At 37.0% G+C, this 22,766-nt stretch overlaps 2 protein-coding genes across 3 annotated transcripts; one reads left to right on the forward strand and one right to left on the reverse strand.

The window, feature by feature from the left end:
- The first annotated feature begins 1,618 nt into the window (after positions 1-1,618).
- LOC124391995 (CD59 molecule (CD59 blood group)) lies at positions 1,619-8,378 on the forward strand. Its single transcript, XM_046858687.1, has 5 exons — positions 1,619-1,747; positions 4,279-4,408; positions 4,528-4,594; positions 4,681-4,821; positions 7,951-8,378. The coding sequence occupies exons 3-5, from the start codon at positions 4,540-4,542 to the stop codon at positions 8,139-8,141; spliced, it is 387 nt and encodes a 128-aa protein (XP_046714643.1). The 5' UTR covers positions 1,619-1,747; positions 4,279-4,408; positions 4,528-4,539; the 3' UTR covers positions 8,142-8,378.
- A 7,370-nt stretch (positions 8,379-15,748) lies between these two features.
- Positions 15,749-22,714, reverse strand: kcnj11l (potassium inwardly rectifying channel subfamily J member 11, like). Of its 2 annotated transcripts, none has more exons than XM_046859827.1 (7): positions 22,627-22,714; positions 21,315-21,449; positions 20,144-20,325; positions 19,812-20,048; positions 19,087-19,356; positions 18,762-18,969; positions 15,749-16,509 (listed from the first exon to the last, which is right to left on the reverse strand). In XM_046859827.1, the coding sequence occupies exons 3-7, from the start codon at positions 20,300-20,302 to the stop codon at positions 16,067-16,069; spliced, it is 1,317 nt and encodes a 438-aa protein (XP_046715783.1). In that variant the 5' UTR covers positions 20,303-20,325; positions 21,315-21,449; positions 22,627-22,714; the 3' UTR covers positions 15,749-16,066. The 2 variants fall into 2 exon arrangements, with proteins under 2 accessions (XP_046715783.1, XP_046715782.1); XM_046859826.1 differs by having other exon boundaries at positions 21,310-21,449.
- Between the last annotated feature and the right edge of the window lie 52 nt (positions 22,715-22,766).

A 22,766-nucleotide genomic window follows, 5' to 3' on the forward strand; every position in this document is an offset into this window, starting at 1 on the left:
CTGGACAAGGGCTAAATGCTGCAAATGTAAATGTAAGGGAATTTTTTATTCTCCTGCATCCAAAGACATCCTATACAATTGTGGGCCTCCAACTGTGTGGTAAAAGTTTGAGGAAGAACCACAAATGTGTCCCAATACTTTCTTCAATATATATTATATATACAGTGGAACCCACTTATCTCGCCCTCCGTTACCTCGACAACCCTATTAAGTCAACGTTTTTAAAGTGGAACCGCCAAATTCTCGCTTTTTCTAAGCATTTTTTATCGGTTATGTCGATATGTCTTTTTTTATGTCGCCGAACCCTAATATCTCGAGTACAAGGGGGGGAAATTTGACATTTAACGTCGGTTATCTCGGTGCAGCCGCAGAAGAACTTGCGGAAGTGGCGGAAAAATCAAGCCTTACAGCTGCTACAGGTGTTGTATTGTATACTGGTAAATTTTTGCTGTTAGTTAGTGCACATATGCCTTTTGTTGTTAAATGTTATGCGATGTACAGAAGGCGAAAGCCGAACGTGTGATGAGCAAAATCATAGAATGAACATCGGCAGGATCCGGGCGGAGAATCCGCGGTGCGCTTTGGAAGAAAAGCGCAGCCGTTAAGAGAGTGCCGGTGGGAAGACACGTACCGGGATACGCATGCGCGATAACAACGACCGCCGTGAACCAACATATACCAACAATAATGGCCGTGAGAGTGTGGAAGTTTAAATAGGAGCTGGTGATGATGCTAAACGAGCACCATATGTGCACGATTGAAGCCTGGCGCTTCAGAGAAAGCGGCCGAGAAAGCACCTGACACGCCGAAGGGGATGTGGCAGGTGGATTCCTGACAGATAAACATGTACTGTATGTATTTTTATAGCATGCCTTCATCAAACAAATCGCGGCAACGCTGTTGTGTAAAAAACCCCTTCAAAAACACGTGCATGCACATTCTCATTTATTAACGCACATCATGTACATAAAGAAATTTCAAGCACGTTAATATATTGCCGCCATTTTGATTTTCGTTTATCTCGATCATCGGTTATCTCGATGCTTTTTGGCGACCCCCTAGGACATCGACATAACCGGGTTCCACTGTATATCAATATGGGCCTACCTAATGTTCTGTTGATGGACAATCGAGGAATAAAAAGCTTTACGGCTTAACCACCAGCACGAAAAAATCTGCAGGGTCCTTGGAATTTATGTTAATGTTAAATAAGTCAAAATGTTTGTAATTTGATGAGCATTGATGGCAAAAATCTGAATAAATTCTTGATACTGTTTTCATTACTACTAAAGCGAACGCTGTGATAAACACAATGAACTTAATACACGAGGAAACAAATTGTATAGTAAAATAAAACAGTGTTCTCAGTTAAACAGTCAGAATAACAGCAGTATGTCGATCTACAATAGTTATAATGTACAAAAACAAGTGAGTTGAGGGGAGAATAGAACATTTGAATGTCTGTGGTAAAAAGTCTATGGAAAGTCTGACACAGTGCACTTATTATCTTCCCAGCTGTAGCACAACATAACTCAATGCTTTTTTTTATTCCCTATGACCAGTCACTGTCGTTCACTTATATAACACATTGTTTTGAAACATGCCCAGTTTTCTTCTGTATTCAAGTGTCAGCTCGAAGAAGCTGTAACGTCCATTGTGTAGTGCCCACACTAAGACCTGTGCCGGAGGGAAATAATCTGCCTGTGTCTTGTTTCACTGGAGAGAAATATGCTGAAAGGAAACCATGGTAGGACCTGGATAAATTATATTTTTTTTAAAAACATATCTTATTTGTCAAAAACATATCATATTTCTATCTATCTATCTATCTATCTATCTATCTATCTATCTATCTATCTATCTATCTATCTATCTATCTATCTATCTATCATCTATCTATCTATCTATCATCTGCAGTATGTGTGTGTATATACAGTACAGACCAAAAGTTTGGACACACCTTCTCATTCAAAGAGTTTTCTTTATTTTCATGACTATGAAAATTGTAGATTCACACTGAAGGCATCAAAACTATGAATTAACACATGTGGAAATTATATATGGAATTATATACATAACAAAAAAGTGTAAAACAACTGAAAAATATCATATTCTAGGTTCTTCAAAGTAGCCACCTTTTGCTTTGATTACTGCTTTGCACACTCTTGGCATTCTCTTGATGAGCTTCAAGAGGTAGTCACCTGAAATGGTCTTCCAACAGTCTTGAAGGAGTTCCCTGAGAGATGCATGGCACTTGTTGGCCCTTTTGCCTTCACTCTGCGGTCCAGCTCACCTCTAAACCATCTCGATTGGGTTCAGGTTGGGTGACTGTGGAGGCCAGGTCATCTGGCGCAGCACCCCATCACTTTCCTTCTTGGTCAAATAGCCCTTGATGCCTTCAGTGTGAATCTACAATTTTCATAGTCATGAAAATAAAGAAAACTCTTTGAATGAGAAGGTGTGTCCAAACTTTTGGTCTGTACTGTATATATATAAAATTAAAATGTACAAACACATGACAGTGTATATGGCACATGTTCCTCACTATAGATGCCACACAAGCCTTATTACAGATAAGATGCATCATAACTTTGCTTTTGAAAAAAAAATAATATTATATTTAAATTATATTTTTAATATAAATATTCTAAATTTTTTTACAAAAAAAAACAAAAAAACAGACACACACTTCCCAGATGTTCTACAACCCAGATGTTTTTTTTCCTCTCTACATATGTAAGTTTCTCAAAAAAAACAAATGTGAAAAAAAAAGTTTGTCAAGTTTATTTATCTATAGTGTTTTTCACAACGGACATTGTCTCAAAGCAGCTTTACATAATTTAAGATCGAATGTTAGCGATGTGTGTTTATTCCTGATGAGCAACTGTACAAGGAAAAACTCCCTTAGATGTTCTGAGGAAGAAAACTTGAGAGGAACCAGACTCAAAAGGGAAACCCATCCTCATTTGGGTGATATAAAGAGTGTGATTATAAATCTTAAAAACAATACAGAACACTGGAGAGTGAGAACTAACATGAGCACTGGAATGTTAGATAATGAGTAATGTTCTTTCTACAGTCTTATACAGTCAGTTGAGGTTATGGCACCTGGAGCTACTGAGCAACGCATAAAATCATCATAGATCCAACACCAGCTTCTCCATGCCAGAGCCTTTAAACATTCAGAGAAAAACTTTATTTTAGATTTATATTTATTTTTCACCATGGATAATCCGCTGTGGCGACCCCTATTGGAAGAAGCGAAAAGAAGAAGAATATCTTATTTTTAAACAACATAAAATTTTTGGTTACTTTTAATACAGTCGTTGTGCTGTGATAATAAAGACACCTGGGTCAGATTTTAAACCACGATTTTAGGTTTGTGGAAAAAATATGATCAGGAGCTATTTAACTGTAGCTCAACTAACTTTGCTTATGTAAAAAAAAATGTTTTAATAAAAATATTTCAAAGAAACATTTAAAGTACGTTAGAGCAAAGTAAAGATAATCCACAGCGTGAAAATGTAGACGATGTAGACATTTTACTTTCACTCATTACATTTTTTACACAGATATCTGTACTTTCTACTTCTCACATTTTTAAACCAGACTCATTCCTTTAGTTTTAATCTATTTGGTGACATGATCGATACGTTTTCGGCCCCTCAACCTATTTCTTGTCATTGCGCGGCTTTTTCAACCTTCCACTGGTGTATCTCCTGGCTTTCTCGCACCACAGACGTAGGTTAGCCTACGAAGCTAACAACGAGCTAGAAAGAAGTATGAGGCAAATGTGGATGAGACGGAGAGTCATGTGCGATGTAAACATGACTAAGAAACAAAGACATTCCTGATCACCATTTCTACAATTTGTGCAGGAAATGAGTTGGTTCCTTTTTTGGAGCGTTTTGGAGAAGCTTCCACATGTTTTATTTAGACTTTGAATGTTACACTCATTTCTTTTGGCCTCACTATAGAAAAAAACTCAGCAGTGGCCTGAAAAGCAGTCTGTTATGTAATAGTGGCCTACAAATCTTTTTTTATGTATAACTTTTTGTACTGACTCAGTGATTCAAACAGCATAAGCATCTGTGACAAAAATATGACCTTAACGTTTGCACGGTTTTGTAACTATCAAGAATTTACCATTATTATTATTATTGTTATTATTTGTAGAAAGTTCATCAAGCCATCAGTAAGCTATTATTTGCCATGAATGGTGTGGCCTGGGCCAACCCAGTGTGTCCATAACTGCAATCAATGACATCATTCATGCAGGGCAGCAGGGGTGAGACTGGGCGAGAGCAGAGGAGAGATGGCATGAGAAATCTTTGTCCTGAATGGGTTGTGTGTGCTGTGGACATTTATTCCTCTCGCCTAAAAACATCAGCAAGCACTGTAAACACTGGTAAGTAGCATATCAATATCTAAAACAATTATTTAATGTTTTTTTAATGTTTTTTTAATGTTTTAATGTTGCATTAGTGCTTAATTGTTGCATGTATGTTTTGTTCTGTTTCCTGTCAGCATTAAAGCAAGATGAATTACACATTTGGACTTTTTGTGGTAATCTCTTTGTTGACCATCAGCGTCTGTAAGTTTACTGACACTTCGGGTTGATTGCTGATTTCCTGCTGTGTTGTGCATGACCCCTGTGTGTGTGTTTTGTCTTGAAAACAGGCAATAAGCATTACAGAATGGACTACTCCTCATTAAGTGCGCCTCTGCGCTGCTATAAATGCTCTGATTACTACGGAGGGTGGTGTGAAAATGTCCAGGAGTGCACTTATGAAGACTCGTGTTTGTATCTGCATGAAAAAGGTGTGGCTTAAAAGCATTAATAGTTACTTACAACGTACACACTTGCTAACGTCCTGAGACACAATACAAAAATCTTTGGCCAATTTACTGAATGTTCTGTAATTTCAAGTCTTGACCCATGCTTTGACCTTAACTGCTGTAACATTTGAACATCGTATTAAGTTAGTAACATACTTATGTGTTAAATAATCCTAAAGAATATTCCTTACATGAAGAGGAGTAGCTTGGTTTATACATGATACATGACTTCTTGTGCCACTCTAGAATAGAATATACTCTAGAATAGCCTTTGTGACATATACATTACAGCACAGTGAAATTCGTTCTTCACATATCCCAGCTTGCTCAGAAGAACCTTTTTATATAGAAACAAACTTTAGTTTAAAATTCCTTTATAATGTAAATCTTTTTTCACAGGCCAACAACCAAACCAAAAAAAAATTATAATTTCCTTCAATTAAAAAAAAGCAATCTTTCAACTATATTTCAACAGTCCATGCCTTGGAGTAGGAAAAGTGCATAAAGACAAAATTCATTCAAGCTCAGTTCGCTACAATCTGATTTACTCTGATTGGATGAATCCAGAAACCAGGCATCACAGATTTGGCCTGCTGGCCTGAGTTTGACACCCCTGCTATATTGGGATCTGGAGTACCTGAGGAATGTCTCCCTAATATGACATTGAACGTCTCTGGAAATAGTGAGTAATAAGAAATTTTAAATCCCACTGTAACTGTGCTAGCATGGCAGATAGCCATGCAAAAAATTAGCGCCTTGCTAGGCATATCACACGTGTTTCAATGTAAACATAGCTGCTTGACCAAAATGCATGTTTTGAATCACTGCTTTTGGAACTTTAGTATCCCATATGTTTTGGATCCTGAGCAGATCCTTTCTTCCTCCACACTTTGGCCATTCGGTCATTTTACTTGAGGTACATCTTGGTTCCAGAATTAATGTGGCCCATTTATTTATTTCTGTTTTCAATTTCTAATCTGGCCTTCTGATTATTGCTGCTTTTGAGTGGTTTGCATCTTGTGGTATGGACTTTTAAAGTCTTCTTTAATCTGTGGATTGTAATGCTTTAACCCCTGTCATGTGAAATCTGTTGGCGAACATGACCATGGTTTTTTGGGGGGTTTTCTTGATAACTCTCATAATGTTTGCCATTAAGCTTTATTTGTCAGGATATTCCAATTTTTATTGCCTATGCCCAGTGCTTATACAATGGCTATGAAAGATTTTCTCGTGTATTGGTTTCAAATTGGCTTGTTTCTCTCCAATAAAAAAGTTGGTTTATCCTTTGTAACAAAAATGCAGTCGTCTCAGGAAATGAAGTTTTATTGCATATTCCATTGCAACTGTGCTAGCAGCCATTAACATCTAATTGGAAGTCAGAAAAACACCATGCAATAAATTAGCACCTCGCTAGGCACATCACACAAGTTTCAATGTAAGAATAATGAATGGTTTAAGAGCTTATTATTTTTTGAATGTGGAATTATGTTAACTGTAAACCCATCTGCTACAAGTGACTAGAAGTCTGAACACTAGATAAAGAGAGGGTGGAATATGACAGAGAAAAAAAAACCTTTACGGGATTACAATATCCTGAAGAATGCCAAACTTTTATATTCTAAGAAACGTAACTTCGATTATTTTGACTTCCATTTTTTAATCTGTTTTTGAATGTACTTACTGTATATTAACTTTTTTTAATTTGTGAACAAATAAGAACAAAAAAACAAAAAGGAAAAAAGGAACATCTGTGAAACCTTAAATATTTGAATAGATTCCTAATTTCGGTATACGGGTATGATAAGTTTATCTTTATTTCCCTTTAACAGTCACTTACACTTACACTTATTTTGTTTCATCTCAACTTTTTAACAGTATCCTGGTAAATGTACAGCTCCCTTCCAAAACTATTGGAACCGCAAGGCTTTTTGCTTTTGATTATAAACTGAAAATAATTGGGTTTAAGTTTAACCAATCAGAATCTCAGCTGTCATTTTCTGATATTTACATATTTATGTGTACAACAAATTTGGTGGCAGACAACACAATTTTTAGACAAGTAACAGTACTGAATAAATATTGAATAGTCTTAAAGCAAGTAAAACTTGATCTATTTGATTCCATATCCCTCACTTTTAATAACTGCATCAAGCTCACTGATATCATTGATCTGTTGCATTCGTCTTTTATGTTGCTTTTCTAGGCTTGTACCACAGCTAATTTTAGTTATAATTTGATTTGTGTAGCTTATCTCTTAAATCTCCCCTTCAGGAAGTGAAATGATGCTTAATTGAGTTAAAATCTTATGACCATCTTGGCCAGCCAAAAACCATGATAAACCCTGATTTGTAACCCTAATGAAGTCCTTAGTTGTGTTTTGGCAGTGTGCTTTGGGTCATTGACCTGCTGCGCAATGTGTTCTTTAAACTGTTCATTGTGATACTTTAACCTTTGCCATGTTGACAATGCCACTGACTATTTTTGGGGGGTTTCCTTCATAGCTCTTCATGTTTGCCTTCCAGGTTTTATTTTTCAGGACGTTCTAAATTGTTGAACAGTATTGGTGCTTGTACAATGGCAAAAAAAGACTTTCTCCCATGTTTTGATTTAAAAATGGTTTATTGCTCTCCTGTAAAAGCTCTCTGAATGGCATGTTGTTTTCCCCTGTTAAAATAAATGCAGTCTTTACAGACAAACCAAATGTTCAGACTGAGAGAAGAGATTTTGAAATCTGTTGACTGTATTGTATTGATTGTCAATCTAGCAGAACACACCTGGGCAACACCTATCAGTTCTTATGTTCCAATATTTTTGATTGGATGTGTTTAACCAGGAGGTGACATGGTCTATGTTGGTAAACAGATCTAGATGTAAATGTCGGAAAATGAATACTGGAATTCTGATCTATAGGCAATCTGATCTCTCATATTGATCTTAAACACTAATCTCTTTACTGTAAAGCAAAAACAAAATCAGCCTTGCTGTTCCAATACTTTTGGTTAACGTTAGTATATAAGTTAATTTGCCATCGCTTAATAGGAATCATACACTGAATAAAGAACCCAGGGCTCTCAAACTAGTTTTGCTAATTACATACTGTTTTTGTAACAGGAGGGAAAACGATCCGGCAGTGCATCAGGTACACAGACTGCGACAACTCCCGGCTGTCTCAGATGTTTCCAGCGGTGTCTGGATTTCAATATCGCTGCTGTACCTCTAGCTTATGTAACAGCGGGACCAGGGACACGGCCGTCTTCAGCCTGTTCATCACCCTGCTCAGTGTGTGGTGGAGCTGCTGCTGATAACCTTCTCACCTGAATTCTTACATACGTTCCTGTTTCCTGTTTCTTACATACAGTATACTGTATAGTAAACGGATCATGATTTTAACTTAAAAACTGACATCGATTTTAACATGTTTTAATGCATATACTCCACTTTTCAGAAGGTTAATAATGGTTTTGTCATGGTTTTAATTTTATTTATAGATCTTTGTTGAATAATGTTGGAAATAACGATTAAATGCGATTTTAAAAAGATCTTGTCTAAAGCTATAGCCTGTTGTAGCTAACTCATTATGTTTGATTTGATTCATGTGTACATGAATTTTGTTACACTGATGGTAGAAAATGTGCATTATATAAGCAATGGGACACCTTTTCAGTCAGATGTGACTCATCCCCAAACTGTTACCACAAAGTTGGAGGCACACAGTACTACAGGATGACTTCGGCTGAGGTAGCATTACCCTGAGGTAGCAACGTTTTCACAGTAGTTGATATCCAGATATAGATTTAGCATTTCTTTCTATTTATGATTTATGTTAGGTTCTTAGGATGCTGTCACAAACACCTTGACACACCAGTCAGATGACAGGACAACGTCATCCTCACCGATCCAGACAACAATGGCCTATTCAAGTGCCTTTGTAGAAGCAATGAGATGAATTGGGCTTCTTTGTCTCTCAGACTTAATCTTTAGAAAGACAAGTACAGAGAGCATAATAGAAATCTTGCCACTTCTATGGATCCTATACTTTATTTTGATTTGCTGTTGCTGTTCAGCAACTACATGGCCTTTAGCATTGAAAGGTTTGGAAGAACCAGCAGAAGCCTGTTATGGTGAACTATCCTGTCATGGAGAAAATAAATGTGAGCAACAAAATGTTCAAGTGCAGGTTTTTTTTGGTTTTATTAAATCTAAATTGGCAGACACACCAGAGATCTAAGAGTGCAAATGTGATTGGGAAATGTCAGGTGACCACGCAAACAGGTATGAACTAGCCAAAACTATGTAAAATGAGAAACAGGCTGTCAAAATACTATGAATTTGCATTTCCATAAATGAGACTGATGTGATTTGCCTTCTAACTTTTAGCTCATGGCTCTTTCACAAACAGACCTCTGTGATCTGTTGATCAAATATAACCAGACATCTCAGACCGTCTTCAGGAAGATGCAGCTCTACCTCTGCCATGTTAATCTGTATTCTATGTGACTCGGTCTCAGTAGTGTTGTGATACGTTTTATTCATGTTGCAGCAGTGGCACTGAGAGAACGCACTTGAGAAAATATTAGTCACAAATCCTTGGTCACTTTCTAAATAACAAAAGTATAGCTTATTTAATGTTGTAGTACATACTTTATAAACTTGTTTTGCACTACTATCCCTACATATAAATAAATTGTTTTTTACCCATAGAAATATGTAAAATAAATTATGCATCGGGATACAAATGCAAACGTGTACCTGATGCACACCTTTTTAAATCGAAGAATCACATTGTTAAAATGTTAACGTTAACTTTTAATCTTACCATCGCTACAAAACACTAATCAAGACATGCAAATGAACTGGAATCAGCACAGGTTGCCAAACTGTATTTATTTAAACAATGTACTGTAATTGCAAACTATAGAGGTCCCCTGGTGGTCTAGTGGTTAGGATACGGTGCTCTCACCGCTGAGGCCCGGGTTCGATCCCCGGTCAAGGAACCAACCCCAGCCATTAGGGTTGCACAAGCCTTAGTGCCGGTCCCAAGCCGGGTTAAATGGGGAGGGTTGGGTTAGAAAGGGCATCCAGCGTAAAAACATGTGCCAAATCATTTGTGGATTTTGTGGATGGTCCGCTGTGGCGACCCCTAACGGGAGAAGCCGAAAGAAAGGAAGTTTACTGTAATTGCAAACTATGTTATATTAGTTCAACAAACTCAAGCCCTACACTCACTAATATGGACAGAACGTGCATAATGGATATTGTGTATCTAACAAATCAATTTGATTGAAAATTGAAAATGATTTACAAATCCCAAAGCAAAATTCTCAGCCACACATCTGAGATTGTCACAACAGCAGTCCCAGAACATCAGTGATGTCAGTACACCTACTGATGGTGGAGATTGTTCATAAGGAATAAGGAAGTCAACAAATCATTAAACATCTAGAAGCAGGAAACATAGAAACACAAAAAAAATGGAAACTTTTTTACTATAGTAAAATACATAGGACATGAAAAAACTAGAAATGCCCAGTGTGGTGCCTTGTCTGATTGATCCTTGCAGGTGGAGGGATATATCCACAAACTTTGCATCTCAGAGATATGGTCTTTCAAGGTGACTCAAGAAGGATTTTCTATTTTTTGACACTTCAGTCACAATTTGTCTTCTACGACCATCACTAGAGTAACAGTGACCTCCTCTCTGTCATTCCTGGATCTGGAGAAAATTCTCCAGAAGAGATTGTTAAAAGAAATCATTGGACACACGATAAACCAAGCATGTTCTGTGGTTTGTTGGGACTCCTCATTGTTATGTGGTTCATTGCCTTCCACTGGTAATAGCTAATTCTTCTGTAACGCTGGCATTGGCAGGGATAGTGGTGCTCTTGTTCTCTGGGCCATGTGATTCTAACTTGATCATGCCAGCAAGAGATTCAGGCTCCAAGCACTGGACCCACCACATTATATCAACAAAAAAATTCTCCAAAAGCATCTGTTCAATCATAATCTCTTGCTGTTTGGGATTGAGACTTAACAACTATACATAGGTAGAGACTAAAGATTTAACAATCTATGCATAAACCATTTGGGATGGAGACTAACAACTACCACATTAATGGTCATTTGCAGGCTGAAATATCATTTTTGACCTTGATAAACTCAAAAAAAAAAAAAAAAAGGCAGAACTCTGTGTTCACCATCATTTATGATTAAAATATTTACTACTATGTTTACTCCTGGTGCGTTTATTAGAACTCTTTTTTGAGAAGACTACTTCAAGTTGACAAGTACAACTTTCAAGATAAGGGTAAGTTTTCTTTCGCTTTTTTTTTTCTTGGTTAAAAGTGGGTGATCAGAATAAATCACTACAATAGAGCAGGAGTCAAGAAGCCTCTGAACAAAGGCAACTGTCAATCCATTTATCACAGTCTGCTCTTGGGCTCGCTGCCAATATCCTGTCACTACAGATGCTGCTAGTTTAAGAGTGATTGGAAGACATGACAATTCCCAAGGTCAATCTTCTCTTTTGCCGAAAAACTCAGATATTACACAAGATATCAGCTCTTTCTTTCATGCTTATTAAAGAAAGAGGAAAATCACATAAATATGGTTGATAACTAGATTCAGGTGTGTTACCTCAGCTCTATAAATCTTGCTCTACCCAAAGTACATACCTGCACTATTCCATGGCCCAGCTACACATGAGGTGGTTTTGAGACTAGTTTTGTATCACGTCATCAAATGGCAGCACAAGGCTGCACACACAGTCACAGGGAGCACCAACCTTTCTAAGTCGGTGTGCTAAAAGACATCACCCTGTGTACATCAGTAGATATGCAACTGGTGCTATTCTGACAACGTGCATTACTACATCTACATGAAAAATTTTACGTGGAACTCGGCAAATATGACATGATTCAGCAAGTTAGCGATGCTGCAATGAGTCGTTTTGAGGTGTTTTGAGTGCCAGCATTGCCTCATGAGCTGAAGAACCTCATTGGAAGAGGACAAGAGATCAGGAAGACCTTCTACGAGCTTAACCCCCAAAAATGTCAAAACCATTCTGCAAATTGATAATCCTCGGAGAACATACCAAAACATTGCCGCCATAAAAAACAGTCAGAAAAAACACAGCATCAGAGTCTGCCAAGAACTCTGTCAACGTGCCGTGGATGACCTCTCCTTCATGTTGAGGATCATTACGGTGATGAGACTTGGGTGTACGGGTATGACCCTGAGATGAAGCAACAGTCTTGTCAGTGGAAGAGCCCATCATCTCCACGACCAAAAAAAAAAGCGAGGCAGGAGCCAAGTTCATGCTCATCATTTTTTTCAGACATTTATAGCACTATTCATCAAGAATTTTTCCCCAAGTGCCAGACCAACAATAGCGAGTTCTACTGCTAGGTTTTAAGGAGTCTGAGGGAGGACATTCAGCAAAATTGACCAGATCTGTGGCACGCTAGTATTAAAACTTTAAAAACCACCTTGTACATACATACATACATACATACATACATACATACATACATACATACATACATACATACATACATAAACAAAACACTTTAAACTTTAGACTTAGTTTTGTCAGGATTACTTATGACTGAAACATCTGGTTAATATTGATTGTAAGATTGTAAGTATTCCTTGCCAGGGAACTCCTGCAAATGTAATTTTTTAAACTGTAAATATAGTTGAGTTGGCAGATGGATCGACCAGATTTAGACTTAATGTGTTGCTGTCAATGGGAAATAAAAAATAACATCATTAACATCATCTGCTTACATTGGTATTGTTTTTTTAATGGGTTTTAATACCCAATTAAAATATTTAATATATAATAAGCCTAAATTTGGTAAAACCATCTGCCAACTTATCTGACATTTTAGTTGCATGCTGCAGATCTCAGTCCCAATATACTCCGCTACTGGAAGAACAGGAACTAGCATCGTTATGCTTGGTGGCTTCATACAATCAGTGTTTATTTGAGATTTTACCCTGCGAAGTGACTGCTAAATCACCTTGTAATGCATACCAATGAATTCCGACCATTTAAATTAAGCTAATAATATCTTTTTCAATAACAGATTTATTTTTTATCTTTGTTTTCGGACCAAATGCATGTATGTGCGGTTTGTACAGTGACCTAAAGCCTGTGTCTTGAATATAAAATTGATTTTGAAAACACAAATAAACTGTTCAGTTAAAGCCACTAGAGTCTGGCAGATATTTTCTGCTTCATTTGCTTGATGGAAAGTTGTTTGAATAGTGCTGTTGTTACTGCGCCCCTGTGGCTTTATAACTTACTCTGTATGCACGGGGCTATGTTGATTTTTCTTTCTAACTCCAGATTGTAACTCAAAGAAAGAATGAAAGTCATGAAGTGAGTCTACTTACAGAGCATCACCACCCTGTGGAGAAGTCTCCAGCACATTCTTATTGAAGCTGTAGGCTGTACTCAACCATAAGATCACAAAAACATTTTGAAAGCAATGAGAAATGCACATGGTATAATCACATACAAGAGCATTCTGACATTTTCCAGATGCACCTATGTTACAAGTGAGGAACTCGATTAGCTGCTCATTTAGAGACTCCCTACACTCTCAGCAATCACAGGAAAGAAAAGCCATAAATTTGGGCAAAAAGGATTTAAGAGAGATATGTAATTTTACTTATGATGTGTATGTTTTGACCACAACCAGTGGCAAAATGATGAGGAGACAAATTTGTTGAACAAAATGTTAAGAGTAGTAACATTAGGTAGGTAGGCAACTTTAGCATGTTAGCATTGTATCTTTAGGCTTGTAGGTGACAAGCAGTCAAGTTGTGGTCCTGAACATGTCTAGTTTTGTGCCACGGGGTAAAGTTGTTGCTGTGATACAGTCTTATTGTTCGGATCGGTTTTTCAAAGTCAGATTTGTTGGCCAATTCAAGGAGTAGTCAAAATTCTATTGATTATGGGTTGTTCAGGTTGGTCTGAAAATGATGTATGCCATAAATGGTGTTGATTTAGCATAACGTGTTAGTAAAAAAACTATTTTGGAGAAAAACCTAATGGTGAAAATAAACATCTTATGGGTACAACACATTTTAGTGCAAATTGTATGACCATAAACGTGCTTTCGAATTAAGTTTCACCCAATCGTGGTTCTAAAGCATTGATAACTCTTTGCCAAATTTGGTCAGAATATTCTTTAGACCCTCTGCAATCAGTGTGACAAATTTCACAGCTTTTTACCAGAAGGCCCTATGGGCTGTCTGAGAAGAAGTAAATAAGCTAAAATAATATGGACTTTCAGTTTTTGTTTCTCTAATAATGTAGGAGGAATTACAGTGGTCCTTATTACAGCAAAAGAGATTTTCTCAGGGCAAATAAAAGATTATCACATATTAAAACTACACTGATGCACAGCCTTTAAGCCTTTATATTACGTTTTGCTGTGAGGAAGTGATACAAGAAAACCAATACATTTTCAAAAATGTAATCTAAATATTACTAATAATATCACCAGTCTTGATGCAATAACCATAACACACATAGGTATTGAAGTAGGCATGAGCAATACCAATTATTTTCTTTTTGATCTGATACCAAATATTTTCAGGAGCAGAATCATTGATATCATTACTGATACTATTTTTGAAAACCATCATTGTAAATATTAAATGGACTACAATGGACTGGATTTTTGTATTTATTTTTTACTTTTAAGCAAACTATTCACAAACTATAAACCATCACATGAACCATATTCATATATAGTCACATAATTTCTACATTCCTTTCCTTTTATAGGTTATAGGTTTCAAGCGAATGCTGACATTTTTCCTCATGAACACGTTTCTTCTTCGACTGATCGATTCTCTTTTTTTTCCTGAAGAATAAGGTGTTGCAGTGATCCCTGAATGAATGAAAGAAGAAATAGTTCCTTTAATCTTGAATATGAAAACATTAAACCTAAAAAAAAATCCCAAGTTTGTTCAACATTTGAATCTGAGAATCGATCTACTTAACGCAACAGTATTAGAAATATCGATACTTGACAATAATGGCTCGGTGAATCGATTAATTATTTATAGAATATAATTCATTAATCAAATAATTAAAGAATTATTCTACAGCTGGCTTTCTATCATGGAAATGGCTGCTCCATTTCTGAAATAAAAGGATTGTACCAATATTTTGAAGCATGTATTATCTGATCTGGTCTTTTTTTTAAATCACTAATGAGGTCTAATCTAATAAATAACTTTAAAAAAGTAATAGGAATAAAATAGAGGTCATATACACAAAACATCAATGTGCACTTACTAGGCTTTAAGCTTTAAGACGCTCCATTAACACTACAGCCGAGCTCATTTCAGGTAAAAACAGAAAGATCTAGAAAACAATTCCAGTAATTTTTCCATATTTACTCTGTGCAGCTGTTGCTCTGTAAGCTGATGACATAACAAGATCTAGTTCAGCTAAGCTGCCCGAACTCTTCCAAACAGTGTTTATGTTTGGATTAAAAAGTGAATTTAGAATGCTTATTTCTAAATGGATGTTCTTAACTGTCGACCTTTGAGGTCTGAAAATGTTCCTATCAGCAATTGAAAGCCACGAATGGACCGAAAAAAAGGTCAAATTTGTAATTCATGCTAAAACCTGGTGTAAAACCCTAAAATAGTATTTCAGGCCCTGTATTTGGGATAAATGTGCACAACATATGGCAAAGATTTTCAGAAGATGTCTTTTGTATCCAAGTCGAAAAAATGCATTGAGAAAAAAAGAGATTTTTTTTTATTTGTACCATAAATACATAAATAAAGCAATACAATTTTATAATATAAAATGATACAGAACGGGTAGAAATGAGTAATTACGCGCGTTCACGGCCGAAACACTTCCAAAACTACATCTAAATAGTGATATTCAATACCAGCTTTAATGATTCTGAAACAATGGAACACAGATGGCAGATACAACTTTAAAACCACAAAGACAATGAAGAATAAAAAAAATTGTGATGGGCGAAATTAAAGACACACCAATTACTTGTATAAAATAGAAATATCCAGTAAACACAAAAGGAAAATTACAATTCATTAAAAAAAAGCAACTGCTTTAATTCTCAAATCTATAACAAAAAAAAAAATGAATTAAAAGCTCCCTGATAGACTAGCTATACTATATAATTTGCACATCCACATTCTGTGTGTATATATACTGAATATTCTAGCTTTAATCGCTCATATCCTCTATGGTCTCCTCCACTATTTCTCTCCCTATTTCCTCCAATTTCACTATCTTCTTCTGTCCGTTTTTCTCGTTACTTGTATTCTGCTCATCTTTCTCTCCTGGAATGTACCACGGACGCGATTGGGTGTCCTCACAAGCCCGGCCCGCGCTCCTCCTGTAGCCGCCCCGTCCCGCCCGAACCAGTCCCCATCCCTGAGGCTTACCCTCATGAGGGCCATTGTCCTGCACCCCTCTAGTCTGGTCCAGTTCCTTGGCGCTGAGGGCGGGCATCCGCACAGGGACCGTGTTACCAAATTTGGAGTAATCCACGGAGTAGCGTCCATCCTCTTCGGTCATGATGGAGACGAAGCGCCGGCCCCAGAGGATCTCCTCTGGTGTGTAAGATGTGCGCGCCTGCATGGTGATACCTGTGGTCTCTACGACGCCTGACAGGGATCAGAAATACAATACAGGGACTCATGTTAAAACTCTCTTTCTTTCTTATAAACACACTCCCAAATGCATCCCTATACAACTGTATGCCTTTGTGAACTTGGTGGTTTACTTGAATTAGGAGACCCAAACCTGTTCCAGCATGGCAATGCCACAAAGCCAGATCCATGAAAATATAGTCTGCATGGGTTGGAGTGGAAGATCTTGATGAACACTTTTGGGGTGAACGCTGACTCCACCTCAGGCCTCCTGAACTCACCTACATCAGTACCTGACTTTACTAACACTCTTGTGGCTGAATGAACACAAATCTCCACAAGCACACTCCAAAATCTAGTGAAACTTCTTTCCAGAAGAGTGTGAGAAGACTTTGTCCATATAGTGTAGCCCCCTGCACAGTGGTAAACTATATGGCGTATACGTCATTTGCACTATTTTTGCTCAATCTTGCACTAATTTCTATACTGCCATTATTTTATCTGCTCCATTTTAATGTAGTGACTAGGAAGCCATTTGAGAACATTGAGACAGTCGGATGAGTGTCTCTGTTTTCTGGTTCTTTTTTTAAAGCTTACACGGAAAGGTTCTCCTCACATTACAGCAGTGGTCATAAAATATCTACTGGCTCTAGAGGCTTGGTTTCATAATAACCACCTTAAACAAACTGTTTTTAAGTGGATCCTGGATTGGAAATAAGCTAAATGTCATATATAAGAGATCATAAGAGTATACTTGTGATTTTGCTACCCCTCTTTTACTACTGATTATATCTACTATATTTACTACAGATTTTTCTTACTGATTATATATTTTACTTTTACTATATTCTGTCTGAATAGGACATTGCTTTCAAATTCTCTAATCTGATTGGTCAGATGGTGTTAACTGATTTTTTTTTTATTATCGGAAAACAATATCATGTGCATCCATATCACCACGCTTTAACTGATAATGCATTGTTTCTATAAGTCACTGTGACTTCGATAGTAGGACGCTCTACACACACTAATAAAATCCGATTTTTTTATTACCTTGTAAAGACACCATTTTACTACCATTTTATTTATAATCTATGGAAAGACTCTTTCTCAGTATCTCATGTAATATTCACTGGTTTTATGTTTTCTGCTCACTCTAAGGATGAAGGATGTTGCATTTTGCTGTTTTCTTTCAGTAACAAGAAGTATTTTTACTGTCCTATGCACAAGGAACTACCTTGTTTTGTGGCTGCTCTGCGACATTATATGTAATTAAAAACTGCTCAAAAGTAATGATGTATTATTTAATAAATAAAAATAATAATACCAGCTTTATAAGGCCACATCACTAAAAGTATTTCAATTATTATAATAATGTAAGTTTTAATTAATATAATAATTACAAAATATTTTCCTTTATTAAAAAAGCCTAAAATTTTTAATTTCTTATACAACATCTGTATGTTGCTACTGAATACCGACTTTATTTAGAATTTGATTACATTACAGTCAATTAGATTAAATTTGATTCAACTATTGTCATTGTGGTGGGTACAAGTACACATAAACACTATTCCAACAATATGTAGTTCTTCCCCAAACTTTTCCCACAAAGTTGGAGCCACACAAATGTATAGAATGTCTTTGGATGTGAGCGCATTGCATTTTTCCCTTCACTTGAACTAGGAGACCCAGAAATGTTCCACCTCCATGAAAATATACTTTACATGGTTTGGAGTAGAAGATCTTGAGTGGCCTCCTATAGATCTCTGACCTCAACCCTTTGAACACCTGTGGGATGAATTGGAACAGTGACTGCACCCCAGGCCTCCTCACCTCACCGACATCAGTACCTGACATTATTTCACACCATTGTGACTGAACGACCACAAATCTCCACAAGGACACTCCAAAATCCAGTGGAACATCTTCCCAGAAGAGTGTGAGAAGACTTTGTGTATTATATATTACCATAAATTGTAGCAGCATCATTTATTGTATTTAGTTTTATTTATTATTAATACTATGGTTATACTATAACTGATTATAATAAAATTATTAGGAATCTTCTTTATTTATATTGAGCTTGTTTGCTATCTTGAGTCCAATCTTATACTAATAACCACATGTTCTCCCTATTCACTCATAGACAGGTGTTATTCACAGTCACCTGACTAGACTTTTGTATACAGAGCAAATAAAACAAATAAACCATTAAAAAAAAGCAGCCTTTAGCGCATTGTGGTTACAGATAAACATCCCTGTACCTTCCAGAATAATTATGATCTCCAGATCTTCATTGGCCAGCGACTGGGCTGAAAGCTCATACAGGGGGCTTCCTCTATCAATAGTGTGACTGATGATGAGGGGCGAGACAAGGAAGATGCCATTGCTCCTGAGTGGGTTTTCCACCTGGATGTCAAGTTGGCAGACTGGAATCACCTCCCCTTCTGCCGTCACCATCCTGCGAATCACCTGGGAGAAGTGAAACAGGACAATAAATCAGAATTCAGGAGACAAAAAAAAAGCATCCTGTGAAAAGTCTTAATTCGAATGATAATGTGTACCATTTCCCCCTGGCCTGTTCCTCACCTGCATCTGAATGGTAGCCGATATGATCATACTCTTCCTTAGGTCTCCAACGCGAAACATCAACGTGGGTTTGCCGTTGCGTGGCGCGATGACGGCGTTCCGGGAGAAGATGAGCGTCTCTGCCCGCCGATTGGCTTGAGCCGTTTTCATGAATACACAGCCCAGCATGACGGCGTTGATGATGAGGCCCAGAATGTTCTGGATGATCAGAACCACAATGGCCATCGGGCACTCTTCTGTGACCATCCTCCCACCAAAACCAATGGTCACCTGACAACATAATACAAAATGGTTAATGGATTTAAGAGCCAGGTATAAAATGTCAGGAATATTTTCTAAGTCATGACTAACAATTGAAGCCATCCAGATTTATTGGCACCCGCCTTTAAATGAGCTAAAATGTATCTATTAGGAATCACACATACAACAAACTTTTCTGAATGCAAACATACAGAAAGGTTGCATAGTCTGTTGAGTTTTTTACTGGACTGCCATTTATTCTAAAAACAATTATTCCCACCCTTACAAATTAATATTTTATTACCAAGTTGGACAAAGCATAACATCTACTACATCTATGTTTGGCTCATGACCTGGCTGAATACGCAATTCGTGCTGCAATCCAAAGAGGACATTATATCAGAAATATCCTTATACTATTCAAAAAGTTGCCATTGATTCTGCAGGAAACCATTACAAACCTTTTATTCCCTCCAGTTTCTCACCTGCACCTCGATGGAGAAAAGGAACGCTGAAGTGAAAGAGTGGATGGCAGTGACACAGGGAACAGGCCCAGGCTCATTGGGATCTCGAGGCTCCAGATCACCATGAGCGAAGGCCAGGAGCCACCACATCATTGCAAAAAGCATCCATGAGCAGAGGAATGCTGAGGTAAAGATGAGGAGTGAGTGCTGCCATTTAAGGTCCACCATGGTGGTAAAAACATCCTGCAGAAACCGACCCTGGAGGACGGAATGAATAGAAATTGTCAATTGTAGATATCGATGTAAATTGTATTGCCTGGGATGCAGACCTTTTAAATATTGCATCATTGTACCTGTTCCCGTATATTCTTGTGAGCAACGTTGCATGATCCATTCTTGGTGATAAAGCGGGCCCGCTGCGATTTGCTGCGGAAGCGGTTATGCTGGGTGGCATCTTCAGCCAGGCGCGTTAACAGAAATCCTTCGGGCACCAGACCTTTCCGGGCTAACATGGCTGGATTTTCAGACTTTTACTCTAATAAACACCATAATAAAACACGTTTAATAAAAGAACACCCTGATGCTGAACATACCATCCACAAGTGACCACAAGTTATATTCGTTATTGAGTAATGATGCGTTATAACAAAATCAAAAACCGATTGAACAATTCGGAGTATAGTTAGGATACTTCTGGTTATCAAACCATTAAAAGTTTGATATTGTTCCCTTTAAAACAAACTTCCCCAATGCAAAAGGATCTGCTGTGCCAATTCTATACTTCAAGGCTCTTCTCTGTTCTGGCACCGAGGTGGTGGAATGAACTTCCCCTAGATGTCCGTACAGCGAAATCCCTGGCTATCTTCAAGCGACAATTGAAGACCTACCTCTTCCTGAAATACTTAAATTAGCACTTTCCAAGTTTGCTTTGTAGAATTCAATGGCTATATTTATATTAAGTTTGTAATCTTGCGTACCAGTGTAGATTTATTCATTGCTAGAGACTCAAAGCACTTTTGTACGTCGCTCTGGATAAGGGCGTCTGCCAAATGCCGCAAATGTAAATGCAAATGTACAAGGCCACTTTTGAATCCAGTCTATGTGCATCAACCACTGTCTATAATATATATATAAAATAATCCCAATCAATACTAGACATTTTACTATCTCCTCTAATTTGTGCAATGTTATTTATATTTTCCCCTACCTCCCTCAAGGGTCAATGTGTCTTGAAATATTATACCCATGTGCAATATGCTTCTTTAATCAATTAGACAATTAGACTGTTATGTCAGTTTCTGTCTCAGGCCAATGTGTACTGTATTCTAAGGTTGGTCATTAAGTTGCTTTACTTGTAATAATGTTGTATTAGTCTTTTTTTTCAGTCCAGCATTGCCTGTATGTTGAATTTAAATTGTTGCTTTACTCTAAACTGAAAATTTGTTTTAATGATAAACAATAAAAAAATTATTGTTCTGAACAATCAAGAGATAGAGGATTATCCCAGTATAAAACATACATCACCACAAGGCAGGAGTTCACAGGATCGTGATCACATTCACACAGAGCCACATCCCAGGTTGGGCATGGACGCCGTCCATTCACTCACTGGAAGTCCATTTATTGTGATAAACAGAGCGAAAGAAAAAAAGACAGGATCTGAAACAACATAAAATAAACAGGTATATATCAGGATGAGCTTCTTCTGCGTTGTTCTTCATTTTTTTGTTTTTGAATCATTTTCAACACAGTATAATTATACTAAAGATATTCAAAGTATGAAAGAAGATGTATGGAATTGAATACAAAAAAATAAATAAACAACCCAGAATATGTTTTGTATTTTAGATTTTCCAAAGTTACAATCCAAACCAATTGTTTAAACTTTTTGTCCAAAGATTGTCCAACTCTATCTGAATCCAGTTGAGAAGGTTTGGGATAAGGAGAGTGTTTTACTGCTGTTTTACAGTTTTTCTTTTACTGTTTTTTTTTTACTGTTTCTACTGTTTTACTGCTTACTGCCATAAGCATATTCTGTATATACATCTTTTCTCTCATATATATCTCATATATATTCTTATATTTTATATAGTTTTTATACTTTATTTATCTGCCTTCTTTTTCTTTGTTTTATTTTTCTCCCCATACTATTCCCTCATGCCGGACCGTCGTAAAAAGGATTTCACTGCATGTCGTACTCTGTATGTATGTGTATGGGACAAATAAAATTTGCTTAGATTTTTTGATTTGAGAGTGAAGGAAAAGCAGCCAACAAGCACTCAACACCTTTGAGTACTTCCCAAGATTGTCGTGAAAGCAGAAATGGAAGTATTAAAAAAAAATACAAAACATATTCTGGGTTATTGAACACGTTTTTGTTCACTCGATAATTCGATATGTGCTCTTTCGTAGTTTGAAAGTCTTCAGTTTAAATGTACAACATTGAAAAAATATACAAATGTCAAAATACATATCACATTACTACAGATAGAACTGTCTATAGCATGTAAACGTGGAAAGGCAAATCAATGAAAATAAAGAAGACACTAGAAATAAGACTGAATCAATAACAAAAAACTTGGAGGTTGTTGCTGGAGGTCAGAAGAGAACCACAAAACCATAATAACTCAGAGGTTCTTAAACATAATATACAAATGTCTGTTTACATGGAAGCCCAGTGTCCATAAATCCAGCATGTGACATACAAGTCAACTAAAAACACCACTGCGAATAATAATGTAACCTTGATATTACTTAAATAGCATTTAAAAATTCCTGATCAATCCACATGCACACTACAGCATACGATCATTATTTTATTATAAAGCAAAATTACCTGGACGCCTCCTTTCCTACCAAGGATGCTGACTGACATCCAAACGCTCGTTCTCCCGTATCCGGATAAGACCCGCCTTCTATGTCACGATTGGCTACGTCGCTTCCAGCCGCCTTCCATGATTGGCTACGAGCTCGTTT

This window comes from Silurus meridionalis, chromosome 10, assembly GCF_014805685.1.
Source record: "Silurus meridionalis isolate SWU-2019-XX chromosome 10, ASM1480568v1, whole genome shotgun sequence".
NCBI classification, from domain to species: domain Eukaryota; kingdom Metazoa; phylum Chordata; class Actinopteri; order Siluriformes; family Siluridae; genus Silurus; species Silurus meridionalis.